The 20,437-nt window shown below is 39.8% G+C and overlaps 1 protein-coding gene across 3 annotated transcripts in view; it reads right to left on the bottom strand.

The window, feature by feature from the left end:
• Nucleotides 1-20,437, bottom strand: part of SETD2 (SET domain containing 2, histone lysine methyltransferase) — a 112,067-nt gene that overhangs the window by 2,298 nt on the left and 89,332 nt on the right. Inside the window, exons 14-19 of one of the 3 annotated variants that reach the window (XM_033131533.1) lie at nt 19,638-19,821; nt 15,598-16,267; nt 12,715-12,849; nt 10,398-10,537; nt 5,671-5,782; nt 789-869 (exon numbers count right to left, since the gene is read on the bottom strand). In XM_033131533.1, the coding sequence (XP_032987424.1) occupies nt 789-869; nt 5,671-5,782; nt 10,398-10,537; nt 12,715-12,849; nt 15,598-16,267; nt 19,638-19,821 (1,322 nt within the window). Of the gene's footprint in view, nt 1-788; nt 870-5,670; nt 5,783-10,397; nt 10,538-12,714; nt 12,850-15,597; nt 16,268-19,637; nt 19,822-20,437 lie in introns of those variants that run through there. The other 2 variants (XM_033131534.1, XR_004425414.1) reach the window with 2 other exon arrangements.

Raw genomic sequence — 20,437 nt, 5'->3', positions numbered from 1 at the left:
TTCCCAGCTTAAAATCCTGCAGTGGCTCCCTGTGACTCACAGACACACAGGCCCCGTATGAAGAAGCACAGTACTGTTTAGGCCCATCTTCCAACACTCCTCACACACGCTGTGCGACGGCCCAGGGACTACTATTACGACTCCCTGGAAGGGACAATGCTTGCTTGTGCCTCCGCACATTCTACTGCTTGAAGTTACGCTCCTCCTCATCTAGCTGGTCAATATGTATCCCTGATTCAAGAGCCCCTCCCAACACCTGAATAGCGGCCCCCAGCACCATCGAGGTACGCTCTGCATTTACACAGCTGCCATCACTCATCTACAGGTCTGTTTCACCCAACGAACTATGACCTCCTTCAGTGAATCAAGACTGGAGTTTAGCAGACGAGGTCAGTGTCCTGAGAGCTGGAAACACACGCTGTCAGGAGCATAAAGAGGAACTGCTTTCCCCAATCAATGCCCTGAGGATAAGGCAGCCACCAAATGAGGTATCATAGAAAGAGAACTGGACTTTGAGCCAGAAGGCTTGAGTTCAAGTCTTCTGTCTAGAACTTGCTTTCTCTGACCGTAAGAGGTCTCCTCTCTGTCTTGCCTACCTCCAGGGCCACTGTGGGGATGAATGAGATAATGTATACGGGAGTGCTTATTACCCAACTGTAAAGGGCCATACCAAATCACAGATGCCAGGGAACCCAAACACTACAGAGTGTGGTGCATACTTAGGACAAGAAAGGAAAGGGCTCAGGTTTAAGCCTGCGGGGCTTAGTGCCCACATCCACCAAACTTACCTCTTTTCTGAATACTTCTTTGCTTTTCTTAGCCAGCTCACTGGAGGTGTCTGCTTCTGCTGTCTTAGGCTTTTTTGAGGTCTAGAAATGGAAAAGAAAACATAATAATGCTGGCATGAGAGGTCAGGTTAGTGATGCCCTGCTGTTCCAGAACCTTCCTTTCTTTCCCCCGGTTGGGATACCTGACTCTTGGCATTAGGATCCGTTTAGGATAGTATGGGGGCATAGCCTGGAGTCAACTCGGTTCTGTTACCTGTGCTATTTCAATCCTGCCATCTGGCTCTGACTTGTTCCTAATAAACCAAGTTCTAATTCTCTACCCTAAGTCAAAGCTACATCCTTGATGTAGCGAAACATTTCTGGTGGTTTCAGAGTTACCTTCTCTGTAGAGGAACATGCTGTGTGACTTGGACCACTCAGACCCCTGCTCTGAGCTTCAGTACCCCCCACTGTCACAGCCTGAGCTCAGGGAGCTCCACCTCTCCTGGCTCCAAAAGTCCAGGACCCCAGGACGACGACAAACTGCTCTGTTCTGAAGACCTTTCACCGCACACCTGGAAGGTCCTCAGCCAAGTCCCTCCCCTCCCGTTGGATACCCCTCACGTTTCCTCCAGAAGCAGAGCGAGCCAGCCTGTAGGAGACAGTCTCAGCATGCAGGAGACGCTCCTCGGAGGCTGAGATCTCCAGTTCAAGAACGCAAAGAGTGAAGAGGTCCCAAGGATTTGGGGGGAAGGAGACAAGGGCATCTGAGTCAGTGAACAGATGAGCAGATGCTAAGACACAGAGGATGCTCAGTCCCGAGCAGGTAAGACGATGACAAACCCAGGAACGGTCCCTTCCGGCAGCAGCAGAAGGGAGGCTGCCAAGTTGCCCCTCACAGGCAATGCTAAGAAGTGAAGGGCCAGCATCCCTGGCATCAGAGCACCTGCCATGCGAGGCCCCCTCCCCGCACCTTTGCCACCATCAGCTCTCAAGCCCCTTGTTGGTAAATGTACTTTTCCACGGAAAGGATTATGAGCATTCCTGTCTGCATACGGTCACTTCCGATGGACCCAGAAGCTGCAGTTGGTGTCACAGGTACTTTAGGATTTTGCCAGACACTTAGGGCAGAGAACTGTTTCTCCTCCCACCCACCCCCCAGCTCTGATCCTTCCACTTCCATAAACATATGAAGGTGCTGATGATGGAGGAGCTGTTCAGTTCTCTCCGCTCTGGACTAGCCCCCGAGAAGGCGGCACGCCCTTGACTTTGGGCTGCTACAAATCAGCGTTCTCTCATTTGTTTATAAAAGATTCACATATTTTCCATTTTTCTACTTTCTGTGGCTGTGGGAGCAGGATGGGGAGGGAAGGTAGAAAGAACATATAGATCAACCTCTGTTTTCAGGAAACAAAACCCCACATGTAATTCATTTTCAAATGTCTTGCTTTGGGATTTTGTGTTATTTTTCCAGTAGTAGAGTGTGGGCGTGCTTCACAATAAGACCTTAGGTAGCAAGTGATCAAGAGTCGCCTGAATAAGCCAAGGAAACTTCCACACATCCTCGGGTACTTTCTTGTAGCTCTCAGAAAGGCACCGCAACAGCAGTGAGTACAGGAAGCCCCTGGAGGTCTGACCGCCAGCTCGAGGCTCCTGGTCCTACAGAAGAGGCCGGGCTCTCAGCGAGTGTTCTGTCTGAACAGGAACGGCCTGCTTCCCCCTGAATGGGATAAGTGTCCAGAAAGCTAAAGAAGCCCAGTGCACATTTAATAGCTTTCTAATTTAATCTCTGACATGGTAAGGCTTGAAAATACAGTGATAGAGCACAATCCACTGAGCTCTGTCCAGGAGATTTTGTGGTCCTTTTGAGAGCTATGCAACTGGGTTTGACGAAGGAAAAGTTCAAAGGAAGGGTGCCTAGACTTACATCATGGAAATCATAAACCACAATGAAGTACTCTTGGAAAATACTGAAATTCACGAACCCCTCTTGGTCTGTGGTCTGCAAATGGCATGAGAAACTGGCTAGAGCTTACTCAAGCCCAATGCGGAGCAATACCAGGAGCCAGAGTCAGAGCCAAGGGCCGCTTGATGGGACACTAACATGAAAACCTTGGGAACACTCCCTAACTCCAAGAGTCCCATTTAAAGTCTTACCATTTCTACAGTACAAAAACTTTTAAAACCAAGTATTAATAAGCTTCCCAAATGCCTATTGCCAATTAAAAAATCTTTTAGCATCAGAAAAAACATTAGACTAGACCAATGGACCCCAAAATATCGGAAGTGCCAAAAAAAATGTATACAAGCAGATACTTTGGTCAACGTTGCTCAAGCAGTAGTCTGCCGTAATCAGAAGTGTCTGGACGCTGATGGTAACTACTCTGAGCACCTCTTGTAACTGGAGAAGTCACACTTGACTTGTTCTCATCTTTTGTTATCGGTATATAGTATTACAATTTCAATAGTTTTATCCTTTCTTAAAATGTGTATACAGTTTTTTGGTGCCCTTTGTACATATAGTATATACCAGGGGTGCCTAAAAAATGTACACATTTTAAGAGTTGTTATCTATGTATTACTTTTCCAAGTTGAATTGAATTACAGTAGCAATGTGTAGTACTCGTATAAGGTTTGCTCAAAAGATGACATTAATCGAATGCTAGTGTCATTCGTTGTATTACAATTTTAATACAGTTTTTCCTTTCTTAAAACGTGTATACATTTTTTTGGCCCCCTCTGTCCTCTGCATATAGTCAGCTTTCACGGTTCTACTTCTCTTACAGTCAATCACAAACAGCGTTGCCTATTACTGAGACTTGAATATGAACGGGAACTGCCAAGGACCTTGTTGAACTTCAGATGCTAACCCAGCAGGTTTGGGGTAGGGACTGACATTCTGCATTTCTAACAGGTAGAGACTGGTGCTTCTGGGTACTCAGCAGGTCTATTACAGTAAGTGCATGTAACTCCATGGTCAACCCTGCCAGTCCATTTCCACCAAAGCTTCCTGAAAGGCGAGTCTGTCATGTCACTGCTCATACCACTTGCTTCCCACCACTTAGAAAATGGAGGTCTAAGACCTCAACATGGTACATAAGGTGGCCCTTACGTCTCAGCTTCTACTGTGTACTTGGCTATTTTTTTGGTCTGAATTTCCTAACACAAGGTCTTCATATAAAAAAGGCCAATTTTCTGAACATTAAATAAACAACAGTGGACTTGATGCCTATTCTTCATTTGCTTTGAAGGACTACTTAACATACACACACCAGACCAAAACACTGAGTCATAATTTATGGGTAAAGTACAAAAGATAAGATCTCTGACATGCTTTATAAACTTGGTCTCAGAGCTCAGCTGTATTCCTGCACCAGGATTTTTTCTCAAACCTTTCTGTTTAGGTTTCAAAAGATATAACTAATACAGCTACAGAAGTCTAGAAAGAGGGAGTTGTGGTTTTTACTTGTTTGTAAGCTTCCAGATAATTTAAATGGCAGTTGCCTAACAATCCTGGGCATTTTCCTACATGATTAAAACAAATAGGACAGCACAATGGCTAAAATGACGTGGTTTAATGACTCAAATGACTCATTTGAAATTTAGCAAGCTCCACGAGGATTTAACTTAAGTGTGTATCTTTTTAGCAAATGCCAAGTACACAGTGAAGAAAGAACATTTCCCCCAAAGTGAGAAAAATACAAGAGAAGGTATGAATTTGTTTCCACTTTAATTCTCTTTCACTCCAGTGCCTTCTTTCTACCCCTCTTCCACCTCTCTCCACTGACGTAACTAATTAAGCACCTCTTCTTCTTTTCAAAATTAAAAAAAAACAAAACAAAACTATTCAGATCTTAGAACACAGAAATATGGTCTTTGATTTCATTCAAGACACATCATTCTTAGAGACAGTAAGTCCTGTTACAAGCGGAAAGGATAAAAATTCAATCACTAAGTATTTGATTTACATGACCTCTAAACCCAATTACTGTCTTGTTAAAGGGAGAGATGAGGAATACACTCTTTTTTTGGCTGTCTGTTGTAAAACAGTATTATCATAGTAAAATAACTGTCTCAAATTTAAAAAGGGGGGGGACGTCTATACTCCTTTGGTGAGGTATGAATGTAAAGTTAGCTTCTTTCAAGATCCAGCAATCCAAAAATGGCAGGACATTAAACCACACCATCCAAGTAAGGCTTCAGTTAAAGAGTCAAAACACATTTAAAAAAGATACATAGCCTCAAGAAGAATGCAGTAGGTCTACAGGGAAAGAACTAAGGCATATTGAAGGAAACTATAATGAAGCATGAATACTATAATTCTATTTGTGTGTTTACAATGAAAAGAGAAAAACATCTGTGCGTGTGTTTTCCAGAAAGGTCTTGGGAGAATATACGACAAAGCAGGTTTTCACAAACACAGCACTACTGACATTTCGGGCCAGTTCCTTTGCTGTGGGGACTGTCCTGTGCATTGTAGATGTTTTAGTGGCTACCCAGGCCTCTACTCACTAAAAGCCAGAGCCTCCTCGCACATTTTGGTTGTAACAACCCAAAATGTTTCTCAATATTACCAAATGTCCCCTGAGGAGCAAAACTGCTCCTGGTTGAGAACTCCTGCACTAAAAGGTTAACAGTATTTACCTCCAGAGACGGAAGTATGATGAAAGAAGAGCAGCTGAATAGAAATGAAGGGTTTTATTTTTTTGTTCTACATACCATACTTCTGTATTGTCTAGATGTCCTAGGCCCCTCCACCCTCCCCAGCCTTTATTACATGTGTAATTCTCCAGAACAATAAGGAAAATAGAATCCCAAGACCATGTGGCTATTATTGGCCCTACAAAATGACAGGGCATAGACTCCCAAACGATCAGGAAACACATGGGTAAGCCACGCTCACCTTCATGGGGTTTTCGTCATATGTTGGGGTTCCCAGGTCCATCTCAGCTTCATGCTCAAGGCTGGCATCATCTCCTGGGCTGTCCCAAGTAGGAGGATCCCACTGAGTCTGCCTAGAAAGAGGTAAGAATAACAATGCTGTCATGGCCAGAAAACAGAGAACTCTGGCACAGGCATCTCTGTTCATAGACACATAAAATACAACATGTAATGAGACATAGACCAAGTCAGCTCCGTAAAATACATTCTTTTGACATCTTCCCAGCAGCAACGATTCTATCCCAGAGACACACATTGTTTAGCTCACTGTTTTTCTGCAGCCAATACTGTGGCAACATTTGCTGGGTGTCAAAGAGAGAAGTAAAACCAAACATCTTGTTTGTCTATCACCTGGCTATGTCCTGAAAATAAGATTCAGTGAAGCCTAGAAAGTACATGGGGTAAAAGTACACGGTGTCTGCCTATGCAGGTGAAGAGATCAATAGTGATTGTGCCTATCACGTACTTGGATCAAAATAAAACAAATCACAACACATTCCTCATAATCCACGACCATGTGAGAACGTTCTTTGCTTTAGGAACCTTCTCGTTTGTAGTTGTGCCCCTTTGGTTTAATGACTGACAGCATGGAAAAGATGTACAGGTTAAAAACTTGTGCCCTCTTGGGCCGACCCGGTGGCTCAGGCGGTTGGAGCTCCATGCTCCTAACTCCGAAGGCTGCCGGTTCGATTCCCACATGGGCCAGTGGGCTCTCAACCACAAGGTTGCCAGTTCAATTCGTCGAGTCCCGCAAGGGATGGTGGGCTCCGCCCCCTGTAACTAAGATTGAACAAGGCACCTTGAGCTGAGCTGCCGCTGAGCTCCCGGATGGCTCAGTTGGTTGGAGTGCGTCCTCTCAACCACAAGGTTTGCCGGTTCAACGCCCACAAGGGATGGCGGGCTGCGCCCCCTGCAACTAGAAAACGGCAACTGGACCTGGAGCTGAGCTGCACCCAACACAACTAAGACTGAAAGGACAACAACTTGAAGCTGAATGGCACCCTCCACAACTAAGATTGAAAGGACAACAACTTGACTTGGAAAAACAGGCCTGGAAGTACACACTGTACCCCCAATAAAGTCCTGTTCCCCTTCCCCAATAAAATCTTTAAAAAAAAAACAAAAACAAAACTTGTGCCCTCTACTAAAAATATTCTCAACTGACTGCAAAAAGAAGGGTTCAATCATGTTAACTCATTGTATGTTTATAGTCGTTTTGAAAATATGCAAACATTTTTTTTCCCCAAAAAAAGCTAGACCTGTGAGGTAATAACTGGAAGTACAGAAATTCACGTTCAGGAGTCTGAAGTCAGCTGTCACAGGGAACGCTGTAAGGTAATCACTTAATATGCCACAAGACTCTGAAAAGTTAGCCACACCTCTGGCAGGTCAATCCTGCCACGACATCTTCTGCTCTTCTGCTTTTCTACCGCAGCAGTCTTTAGTCAGCAACTAAAAGGCACTTGATGTAAATCAGTTCTGCAGATGATTGTGAAAATAGGCTTACCTCTGACCAATGCAACTAATGAAAAAATGTGCTCAAGATTTCTACTGTAATCAAAGAACCACAAGCAGCTATGGGTTTATTATAGAAAGTGAGCAGAGAGGGAAGCGTGATGCGCTTAGGTACTAGCTAAGGAAAACTACGAAAAAACTTGGAAAGACACATGTATAAATAAGAAATACCATCTTTTTTAATTTTGGAAAAGTGACAGTACATTAAAAAATGTGCTTTTGAAAACTTTGTGGTATTGAAAACACAAAGTTCTGGTAAAATTTGCAAATAATGGCGTAAACTTAAAGTCATTACGCATTGAGTCAGCAACATAATGAGGGCTTGTTGTATAAAGGTATTTTATAGAAGTAAGGAAGGCCTTTCTAAGTAGAAAACATAAAGGAAAAATATTTGACTGTTTGAAAATTTTAATCTTCTTTATGTCACAAGACATTACAAAAACATCTGCAATACCCTTGATAATGAGATTTAACAATGCTGACAGAAAATGGGTAGATGCACTGAACAAGTAATTCACAGAAGACACAAATTGTCAATAATTAATGAAAATGTCCCACCTCAATAATCAAAAAATTGGAAACGAAAATAAATTCTCTCTCCTATTAGATTTCATGATGAAAAAAGCACTTTTGTTTACTTTTTGTGGGAATCCAAATTGATACGAACAGTTTTTTAATGGTAAGCTGACAATATTTATCAATTTAAAATGTATACATCTTTTCACCAGCAATTCCACTTCTAAGAATCTACCCCAAGAAAGTAGTAAGAGTAAGATTAGTACCTGTAAGGATGACCAGGGTTAGAGTTACATAGAAAACAGTCCACACACGTTAACTAAGGGTGGGCTAGTTGGTATAGCCATACAAGAAAGCAGGGCGTGGCAAACTTTTTTCTACAAAGGATCAGGAAGTATCTTTGGCCTCGTGGGCCATGTGGTCTCTGTCACTACTCTGTCACTGTGGTGTGAAAGAAGCAATAGGCAATTCCTACAGAAAGGGGTATGGCTGTGTTCCCATAAAACTTTATTTGCAAAAACAAGTGGTACACACAGGCATGGTTTGCAGACCCTGCAGCAAAGTAATAGCAAGCATTAAAAATAACGTAGTTCTATATTAATTAACAGAGTTCTATAGATTGGTAAATAAAGCAGATTACAAAACATGCACCCAAACAATTCATGTAAGATTATGTACTGATAAGCACACACACATACACAGAGAGAAAACACATACTAGGTGTGATCAAACAATACGGTGAATGTTTAAATTAAAAAAAAAAATTATTACAATAAAAGACACATTGCCATTAATCCCCCTCAAAAAACTCCCCCTCGCTTCAAACACACTTATCCCCTCGTTCTTGCCACTTTCTGAAGCAGTTCTGGAAGTCCTCTTGTTTTTTAAAGATTTTATTGGGGAAGGGGAACAGGACTTTATTGGGGAACAGTGTGTACTTCCAGCACGTTTTTTTTTTTTCCAAGTCAAGTTGTTGTCCTTTCAGTCTCAGTTGTGGAGGGCACAGCTCAGCTCCAGGTCCAGTTGCCGTTGCTAGTTGCAGGGGGCGCAGCCCACCATCCCTTGCGGGGGCTGAACTGGCAACCTTGTGGTTGAGAGCCTGCGCTCCAACCGAGCCATCTGGGAGCTCAGCGACAGCTCACTTCAAGGTGCCGTGTTCAATCTTAGTTGCAGGGAGCAGAGCCCACCATCCCTTGCGGGACTCAAGGAGTTGAACCGGCAACCTTGTGGTTGAGAGCCCACTGGCCCATGTGGGAATCGAACCGGCAGCCTTTGCAGTTAGGAGCACAGAGCTTTAACCGCCTGAGCCACAGGGCCGGCCTGGAAGTCCTTTTTCATGAGTGTCTTTTGTTGTGCAGTCATGGCTGCCTCGATGTCCTGAATCATTTTAATTTGGGGGAAGAGCCAGAAGTCTCATGGTGCCAGATTCGGTGAATAAGGTGGTTGAGGACACACTGTAATGTTTTTATTTGACAGAAATGGCTGTATATCAGAAGTGATGTGTGACACAGAGCATTGTCATGATGGAGGATGATTTATGGCACACTTTAGAACACACCTTCTCTCAACCATAGCTCACAGCTGACTGCACGGAACAAGTTGAAATTTGCCACACACTGGTAAAAGGTTCCATGCGCTGCTTCCGTATTAAAGATCCCTGCCTTTCCATTGGATGGCACTCGGCAGCAGCATTCACCATATTTTGTGATCACAATGGAAAGGCTCTGCGTCATACATCGCTTCTGGCACGGCAATTTCTGTCAAATAAAAACATTACGGTCCTCATTCACCTTATTCACTGGATCTGACACCATGAGACTTCTGGCTCTTGCCCAAAGTCAAAATGACCATGAAAGGTAAACGTCATGAATTGATTCAGGACATCAACGCAGCCATGACAGCGCAACTAAAGACACTCATGAAAGAGGACTTCCACAACTGCTTCAGAAAGTGGCAAGAACCATGGGATAAGTGTGTTCAAAGCGAGGGGGAGTATTTTGAGGGGGATTAATGGCAGTGTGTCTTTTACTGTAATAATTTTTTTATTTAAACAGTCATTGTAGTTTTTGATCACATCTCATATAGTCACATAAAGCATTCTGTCTAAAAGATATTTTTAAAAATTTTCTAAGAAAAAGATAAATTGGGTTTTTTATATGTAGCAGGAATCATCAAACTATGGCTCATGGACCAAATCTGGTCCATTGCCTATTTTTGTAAATAAAGTTTTATTGGAACACAGACATATCCATTCATTTATGTATTGTCTATAGCTGTTTACACAATAATGGCAGAATCATGTAGTCATGACAGAGACTGTTTGGCCAGCAAAACCTAAAATATTTATTATCTGTCCTTTTACAGAAAAGGTTTGCCCATAACCCAATATCTGCAGTATTAGATGAAGTCATAACCAAGGTTTTTTTTAAACTCCTAAGTTTTCTCTAAAAGAGTCTTTCAGATTAAAAATATACCAAACATACCTAAAAAGGACTAAAGTCTAAGGTATGACATAACATTTAAGATGTGATTCTGGAAACCCAACAGCCCTCAAGCGCAGTGAACAGCCAATTACATGCCATTGCATAAAACTCCCCTTTCCGGCGGCAGCTTCTGTAACTGAAAGCTGATCTGGGATGCCCACATGGCCCTTCTTACCTTGTGATCACATGGTAGTAATAAATCTTCCCTTCTGGATCTCGCGCTGTCTTCCAGTTGGGAGGTAAGACAATGGTTTTTGGTTTTGGAGGAGAGGGGGGTGGCAGATCCAGGAGATTATTTGTCACAACCATTTCAGGCTAAAAAGAAACACACACACAAGTTCTTGATCAATGACATCTCTTTTAACCTGGCTGAAAAGGACAAAAATAATCTACTTACGCAATATGTAAAAACATACATCTACTTCTTCTCTTAGAATATACCAAGCAAAGGTACAATCTGGGAAATGATCAGAGATAGTATATATGAAGAGCTTTAGAGCTCTATCAGAAAATTGACAGTTGGCTCCAAGTTCACCATCTAAGACATCACACCAAAAAATATTCAGCAGCTCATTATCTACAGCAGTGTTTTTCAACCTTAAAAAAAACAATGCTAAATGGCATATATCAACCTCAGGATACTGATTAACTAAATGTGCTTTAAATATAGTATCTCTTTTATAAAAAAAAAAATTGAAACACCAATCTAACACAATGTTAACATTTATCTATTATATATTTTTCTGTACTATTCTGTATGTTTGAAACCTCATATTTATGTTTTTAAAAACTGAATGCTACATTTTGAAACTCATAAAAGCCTCATAATTACTGTTATGAACTGAATTGTGTTTCCCCAAAATTCATGTTCAAACCCTACCCACCAACGTGACAGGCTTTGGAGACAAGGTTTTTAAAGAGGTAATTATGGTTAAATGCGGTCCTAAGTGGGGCCCTAATCCAACAGGACTGGTATCCTTAGAAGAAGATGAAGAGACATCAGGAAATACACGTAGACGCAGTGAGAAGGCGCCACCTGCAAGAAGAGAGGCCTCAGGAGACATCAAACCTGCCAACACCTTGATCTTAAAACTCCTGGCTCAAAAACTGAGAAATTAACTGAGAAATTTCTGAGAAAAAACTGAGAAAATTAATTCCTGTTGTTTAAGCTACTCAGTCTGTGGTATTTTGTCACAGCAGCTCTAGCAGATAATAATATAATCGCTAAAAGGAAATACACCCTTAATTGTTCATTCTATGTAATAAGCCAGTTAACAGAGAATACTTTTTCCCGTTTTACCTTTGCTTGAGCATTTAAAGAGGAACCTGAGATCCCAGGCTAAGATAAAACGTGTCCACTTTTAGGCAAACATGGGTCTTTGCAATCACTGCTTTGCGCATACCCCCCTAATCTCTATTTCACATAGCTGCTTTTTTGTTTTGGCTTTGCTTAAGTTCCACTTCCTCCGTTTCCATAGTCCTCTATCTAGCCTGTGACGTGACCTCTTTTCCCTAAGCTTTGGTGTCATTTAATATTCCAAATCATTCAGTACTTACACTAAATTACTAATCCTTCCCCCATCTGGGAATGCTTCTTTTTCCTCCCCAAACTCTTTATCTGCACCTGTCATGACACCGAACTCTGACTACTTTAAGTGTCACTCATTGTGATCCTCAACTCTCTTCCTAGAATGTCAGCTTCTAAGGATAGGAATTGAATCTTTTGCTTGTATTAAAAATGCCTAGAAGAGTCCAGCTCACAGCAAGCCCTCGGACACCTGCTGTCTTCCTCCCAATTGTTTCACATGCAGTCTTTTTACTCCATCTCCACTACCTGTCCTACCTGTCCTACGTCACCATCACTGTTCAGATTGCTGCAAGAGCCTTCTCCAGAACTGTAAGTATTCTAAATTACTAATCTGTTCATGTTATTCTCCTGTTTGGTTTCTCAACTGCTTTCAGTACTAGGCCCCTATTTCCCGTTTCATCCCCAAACAACACTTCATCAATATTTCACCATATCCTTTTACATATGATACAGAATAACAAAAGCTTCTCTCAATACATATTGCACAACATATATAGAAAAGTACAGCATTCAATTCTATAATCCTAGTCTATGGTGTCTAGTACAGGATTATACAGGATCATAAATAATGATAGGTCTAGAAAATGATTATTTCAAAAATTCACAGCAAAGTATAAAAATAGGTCAGTCAGGTGAATTACAAATAAAAAGGTTCCTTCTAGGAGCAAACTATGTATCAGTTAACATAGCTGTAAATTCCACAGAATTTTTTTTAAAAATTGACAAAATGGATGAGTAGCTTTCACTCAGGGTGCGGTGCACAGGCACGTGACTACAAAAATTAAAAAACTAAACCTACAGTGAAAAAAACAAAAATAAAAACCAAAACAAAAGTAAACTTTCTAAAGATAACAACGTAAGGTAGGCAGCCAATGAGAGTTTCATCAACCAAAACGTTTCTTACTGGCTGTAAGGGCTGAGGCTGCCCTGGAGCAACTATTGTAGTCACGGCCGCGGTTGGCTGAACCACCACTCCTTGTGGGTGAGCTGTGAAAATCTGTTGTCCCTGGATGTACTGAAGACTTGGCTGGGCATAACTCTAAAAGATAAAATGAAGACATTCATAATTTATACTTTCGTAGCTCTAATAAAGCAGTAAGTAATCGACTTCCAAGTTGGCATAATCTTTCATTTGGACGTACAGTGTTTGAAATTCAAACTGTCAAAAGGTAAAAGGAAAATAAACATTGTTTAGGGTTCTATAGTCTCTGTCCAAACCAGCTGAAAACCACAGGCCAATGCCAAAACCAACAGAGCAATAAAAAGGGGAAACTGGCTTGCAGCCCCACTGAATAATACGACAGATGTACCTGCACACTAGTGAGGCAGATGCAAACAGAATGTGCCTGTCAAATCTCGCCATTTGCTGGGGGGAAATGTGCAGAAATTGGCTCTCCCCTTCAAGTAACTTGAAATGATACAAAAGCTAACTTCTCAAAGATAAATACAGTCTAGAAACATGTTTAAAATGTGACTTGCAATGGGAATTATAAGATAACTCTAAGGAGGTCCAGTATGTTAGAGAGGGGAAAACATAACTGTTCTGCTCCCACTTCTAGAGAGAAAAAAATCACTATGAGTTTATATCTGAGTCACTTCACTTTATAATGTGACAAATTAGTCTAAGCACTCAAATTTTTGAGATGTGATTCAGTAAGGTCACTCATTAATGTCATAAGACCACTATAAATCACATGGCCTCATGATTTGAGCTTTTATGTTTAATAAGCAGTTGTGACAAAAAAAAGGAATGGTCACCTTCTGATAACACATCTATTGCAAATGTCAAAATGTATCACATATATACACGCACACAAATTTATATCATACCACGTAATATTTCATTATCAAGGTTATTCATATTTACAAACTCTCAGTGGCCCATCTTGGATGGTGGATACTTGGCTTAAATGACACAGACCTCAAGGCTTCCTCCTGGAGGTCAGATCTTTGGGCCAGACACCAGATACATGACCTTGACTAGCTGCATTTCACAGCCCACTAATGTCAATACTCTCTTAGTATTATTATGGTAACTGTTTGAGTAATAATTATAATTAAACCTTCAAGGTAAATGGTGCTTTAAATCTGTCATTATTAATATCCATTATATCATGCAAACCTCAACCACTCTGAGGCATTCTGCTCATTTTATAGTAGAGAAAACTAAAACTGAAGAATATAAGTGCCTGTCTCCAGGGCACACAGTAAATGACGGACTTAGACTCAAAACACACACTAACAACATGCTCTAAGCTTCTCATTACCCAAAGCCCAACAGCATCTCTACTCAACAAATCTCACAGGGAAGGGAACCATCCTAGTCCATTTATCTACTACTCTAGCACATATAAAGTGGGTTAGGGAGTCAATAAATGACTTTTTGGTGGGAACAGACCGGAAAACTGGAAACAAATACAATTGTGATGCTTGATTCTTAAGGCTATGTAGGTGTATGACTGAACCCTAGAGAAGCCTTTTGATCAGGGGGATGGAAAAACAGATTCTATTCTGTAAGAACCGCCATCTGCCCAGTGAGCTCTCTGCTGAGGAATGTTTGCCGGCTCTCTTCCGTTGCTGTTGCATGGGCTCTAATGCCTAGGTTAAGAACGTACTTTAGAAGTAGGAATGGAACAGAAGCAGACCATTTTTCTTTTATCTGTGATACACAATCTCAGGAACTAAAAAAAGAATGGCTTGATCCAAGAAAGAATATAGCAAGACAGTGGGAGAAGTTAGGACCTAAGAAATGTGTTTAAGATCCCTAAACATGCTGTAAAATTGATACCTGATAACTAATAATGACCATTTTCTTACTAGCCTTATTTAGCACTATAACATTCATTTTAAGCCAAACATAAAAACATACACATACACAACTAAGTATAAGAATATTCAGTACAGTGCTATTTATAATTATGAAAAAGAACTTTCAATTTAAATGACTACTCCAGAAAAATAGATTAAAAATGACCCTCAGCAAATGAGATATTATATAGCCATTAAAATGTATATGTATATGAATGACTGCATGGATGTATGAATACACACATATAAAAATACAGAATAATTTGGAAAATGGTTAAGAATCATGTTAAGTAGAAAAACATGGGGCAAAAATCTTTAAGTCTTTAAGATTACAAATATATAAAATATATAATGGTGGTTAAAGAGATTATAAAAAATCAAAGTAGTTAATATGTTAAGGTTTTAGGAATTAAAGCAGAACACTTTGTCATGACCCTTCGAACAAAATTTTGATGCAGCTTCATCACACAAATACTAACAGAAGTAAGCATTACTGATCAATACTAAGTAATGACTGCAGGAAAGAACCCTGGGAATCTTTGCCATCCACAATTCACCTTCAAGGGGCGATGAAGAGTGATGGGAGAGAGACATAGGAATATGGTGAGGATCAGGCTTTATACAGTCTTCTTTTTTTAAAAGCCTAAAATGGAGCACTTTGTTTTATAGGAAAAAAAACAAACCTAGATTAAAAAACACAAAAATACATTTTGAAATATAAAAATCAGTACACTCTTAGCTTCAGACTGAGCCAGAACCACCCAGCCAAGCTGCTTCTGAATTCCTGACCCACAGAAACTTTATAAGATTATAACTACTTGTCTTAAGCTGCTAAGTTTTAGAGTAATTTGCTATACAACAACAGGTAACTAGCATTGATCAATATACAAAAGTGATCAATGGCAGGACTTCCCTGCGTGCGTCTAACATCTCATAAACGAACTATAAGACAGGTGAGAGAGGTTCTAAAATGAGTTACCTGTACAATTGGTGGAGTTGTCTGTGAATAGGGTGATGTCACACCATAGACAGTTGGACAAGTCTGTCCTTGATAATATATGGTTGCTTGAGACTGTGCAGGAGAGTACTGCTGCTGTACACTGACGGACTGTTGGTTTGAATCCCAAACACCATAATTCTGTCCCTGGACTGGGCCTGGGGCCGGCACTGGCAAGACAGCAACGCTAGAGTCTTGGTGGACCACACCGTCACTTTGGGCCACATACTGTGAACTGGAAACTTCCACAGGCGCTGTCACATGTGGCACCACTGGCACAGGTGGAGGGGCAGCAAGGGGTTCCGTAGAGTGTCCAACCAAGGGCTGAGAATGATCGTAAGGAGCGGGAGAACACACGGGGTCCATGCTGGGTGTGGGGAGGAGCACCTTTCCAGCATTAGGGTTGCTGGGATCCACATAGGCCTGCATGGGATAACCTGGTGGGTAGCCAGCAAAGGGGTGATGAGGGGCGTTGTAGCCAAGAGAGTCATAGGGGAGTGGAGATGTCATCCCCAGGTTCTGCATCTGCTGCTGCTGTTTCTGAGCCTCCCGCTGAGCCACTTCTTGCTCAAACAACTTACGACGCTCCTCTGTAGAAAGTTTATTGCGGTCTTTAATTCGCACTTTCTTTTTAGAAGTTGGTGTATCATACCTAGAAAGAAAACAATAAGAGCACCACAAAAAGTTTTTTCCTAAATTACAGATGTAATCAAACCACTGATATGTGTTATCACTCAATACTAAACAATTAACCACACCAACTCCAATTGGCACTGGTTAAAAATCATACTCAAGATTACTTAAGGAGTCTTGCAGATAGGAGAGAATCCCAAGGAAATAGACACCTAGATGAAAAGAATACTTTTATCCTATTCTCAGATTCTAGAATTTCAAATTAAAGATACATATAGCATCCTAAATAGATTCTTCTTTATAGTTGGGGACAGATCTATACATACAAATTCTGAAATTAAAACAGAAACCAAAACCTAATAAAAGCTACAGCATTTGATGTATGTCTGACCACACACACAACAAATATCAACAAAGCATGAACATGCACACATACAATTATGGGGAGTAATATATACTCTTCTCTGTGCAATATCGAGTATAGTATCTTACTACTAAGCCTACTACTCTGTGATAGTTTCGATAAGTATCCCCAGTAGGCCCCCAAACAACCATCAGCTTTAACATTCACAAGAGAACTGAGGGCTTAAATTTTTTTTTGCGTGAAGTTCTATGGTCTGTATTAAACTTCTGAGAAAAAGTGCTCTTGGCAAAAATAAAAAAAAATGACAAAAGAGCTTCATGGATAAGGACATTAACATTTATCCAAACAACACAAAAGATGTGGTCTAAAAACCTCTAAGCTGCACATTTCCTTTAAAGTGTTAGTGAGGAGGTAGTACCCTTAGCTGCCTGGCAGAAATAAATGCAAATAGTCTATAAAAAAAAATACCTTAAATGCAGGACTCAATGAATCCCCACAGATAAAAGTTCGAAGAACATGATTTCATTAAAAAACAAAATTATGTATATGATTGTAAAATAACATATACATGTAAACAAATGAGAGGAAGAGACCTACAAAGACTGCTGATACTGGAATTATCCAACACAAACTACAAGAGATGTTTTTAATATGTTTAATGAAATAAAAGAGGCTATTGAAAATATGACTAAAGAACAGGACCATAAAATATTATCAGGCAAATTTGAAAAAGAACCCCATGAAGCATCTAGAAAGGAAAAAGAACGGAAATTAAAACTCAATTATGATATAAAATTGAGCATGTACCTACTTGACAAATTAGCAATTCTATTCACATACCCAAGAGAAACTTTTGCACATGTACACCAAAATAAGAATAGCAGTAAGTTATTTATCAGACACAGAATAGTTGAAAGTAAAAGGAAGACATACCAGTTAAATCCTACCAACAGGAAGACAGCATACTTCTATTAATATCAAACAAGAGACTATAAAGCAAATCTCAATAAAATTCTAAGAACTGATATCATACAGACCAGTTAATGGCAATTAAATTGGAAACTTAACAGAAAGAAATTTAAAGACACTGCAAATCATAACAGTATTTAGAACTAGATTATAATGAAACTGCATTGTCAAAGGAGTAGCTCAAGTGCTACTACTTAATGGGGAAATTTAAATCCTTAAACACTTTCATTAGAAGAGAAAAACACTTAAAATTAATGAGCTAAGAATCCCAATTACTCCAATTAAGACATTAAAAACAATATAATAAACCTTAAAAAATTGAAGGAAATAAAAACAGGAGTAAAACTCAAAACTAAGGTTAAAAAAAAATGTACTGGCTGTACTGCTTGCAAAGTTAACAAGAACAAGGCATAAGGATTAGAAAGGAACAACAAAACAAATTCACATAATAAACTGTTGACAAAGACAAAAAAAGGCTAAAATCCCATACTCTTGAAATTAGTAAGAGTTACATATAGTTGCCAAACATGAGATCAATATACAAAAGTCAACTGCGTATCTAAACACCAGCAACAAAGTGAAAATGTAACAAAAAATTAAGGTTCTCAGAAAACGACCCTAAGATACAAACAAAGGGATTCATGAAAACCTTTATCTTTATTAAAAATATTAAAGACCTAACTAGACAGAGAATATTCAAACACTCAACTTGAATATAGGAATAAAAATACTCAAAATTGTAAAGATGTCAAGTCTCAGAATCATCTCTTTGGGAGGGTGGATGGGTTGGGAGTAACCTGACAAGCAGATTCAAGAGAAGCAAGTCTGAGAAAAGACATGACATCCAGAAGATCAAGGAGGGATTTGCCATCAAGACTTAATATAAGCTACAGTCACTGAGCCCAGAAACAAATCCTCCCATATATGAAAACTTGGAGAAGATGCACTGCAGATGGAGTGGGCATTCCTTGGAGGAAGGGTGGGCATTCAAGTAAATGGTGCTGGGACAATTGGGTATTCACTTAGAAAAACATGAAACCAGATCCCTACCTTACAACATATATAAAAATTCAAAATGAACTAATATAAGGACTTATATCTCTTAAAAAAAAAAAAAAAAGGAATACCATCACCTGAAGGGTAGGGAAGAACTTATTAAAACACAGAAGGCACTCACCATAAAGGAAACATACCATATATATGATATATTCAATTAAACCATAAGTAACAAACTCTGTATATCAAAAGATACAAAAAAGTCAAAATACAAGCCATAAAAGAGGAAAAAATACTTGCAAAAATTATCACCAAAACAGAATAATATTTAGAATGTATACATAAAACTCCTTAAACTCAAAAAGACAAATAATTTAGTAAATGAACAACACATATAAAGATATTTCACAGAAATGGCCAATAAATATATGACAAGATGGTCAATCTATTCAGTAATTAGGGGAATGCAAATTAAAATCACGATGAATTACTATTACATACCCAAACAGCCCAAAACTAAAAATTCTGACAACTGCATTATATAAATGCCGTACCTCAACTTTTTAAAAGGTAAATTTAAAATGTAAAAAGAACTTCTCTAGAATAAATATTTTCTGGTCCCCACTGGGTATATTATGTGGCCTTATTTTCTACTAGCAGGACAAAGACAGCCTGTGACACAGGGATTAATCCGCATTGTGACTGGTACGGTACAAGATTCACTAAAAACAGTTCTGACTTGGGAAGAATTACCACTATCTTTGAAAAGTTACCTCCCACCAACCTCAACGCCCCTTTAAAGAACAAATCTTTGGCTCCTCAAAGAGCATTTAAATATTATCAGGGAGAAACCATTCAAGTATCAAAATTTATTATTAGTCTTCACAGCTATTATTACTGTCAAATGAAGACTGTCTCAATATTTACCAGTGAAGTTTTATGCTCACTCCAAGAGAATATACTTAATTCCAAAAGCTCTTGGTGTACAAAATCAGAAGTATATGATTTGGGCACTTTTTGACTTGCTCAGAAAAGAAAATAACTCACACAGGCCACTTACCTGTCATCTGGCCTCTTTGTTCCCCGCTCATAGGCAGAAGAAGGTGGTGAGAGGGAACCCCTTCGTTTCCTTTTCTCTTTATTTTGAGTTTGCTTGTCTGGGTCTCTCTCTCTTGACCTGTTAGGAGTCTTTGGGGCAGTTGTTTGATCTCTGAAGCCAACAGCATCCCTTCCTCGTTCAGTTACTAAGGGAAAAGGGTTTTTAAAAAAATTTACTTGGTAGACTTTTCTCCATCTTGATAGTACATCAACTGTATTAATAAAATTTCTATCTAACAAATGGATCTACGGACTCCTCCCTCATATACGCAGTCCTGAATCTGGATGAGATACAAGGTCCTGTGTGCGTGTGCACTCTACTTCCTGAACGCCTCTTCCGGAATGCCCTTTTCCACCTTTTCCCACCAAAGTCTCAGTCCGAACCTTCAACGTTTTTACCAAGTTCTGTGGAACACAGGCACACAAGATATTCCCGTTACCTTTAGCAAAGCAGTCTGCTTATCAGGTCAGAATGTAAAAGCCTTCTAACTGCCCTTGTAATTGCATACTTACAATTTGTAGAAAAGCAGCCTGGCATGCTAAGCATAAAAACCTCAACAAGAAAAATCTCTTCAATTAAAAAAAAAAAAAAAAAGGATGAGACAACTTTTTACGAACTACAATTTCAAAAGAAAAACATTTCAAACACAGGGGATAATAGGTAATAACTAGGAAGTTATCAAAGTCAGAGAGCTACATCTTCAAAAGAAGTGCAGCTTCCTATTGACAGATGGTACTAACCCTTTTCTCTCAGTTTCTTTA

The sequence above is a fragment of the Rhinolophus ferrumequinum genome, chromosome 17 (genome assembly GCF_004115265.2).
Source record: "Rhinolophus ferrumequinum isolate MPI-CBG mRhiFer1 chromosome 17, mRhiFer1_v1.p, whole genome shotgun sequence".
Classification (NCBI taxonomy): domain Eukaryota; kingdom Metazoa; phylum Chordata; class Mammalia; order Chiroptera; family Rhinolophidae; genus Rhinolophus; species Rhinolophus ferrumequinum.
The sequence above is the reverse complement of the archived record's forward strand: the minus strand, read 5'-3'. Positions and strand labels throughout refer to the sequence as shown.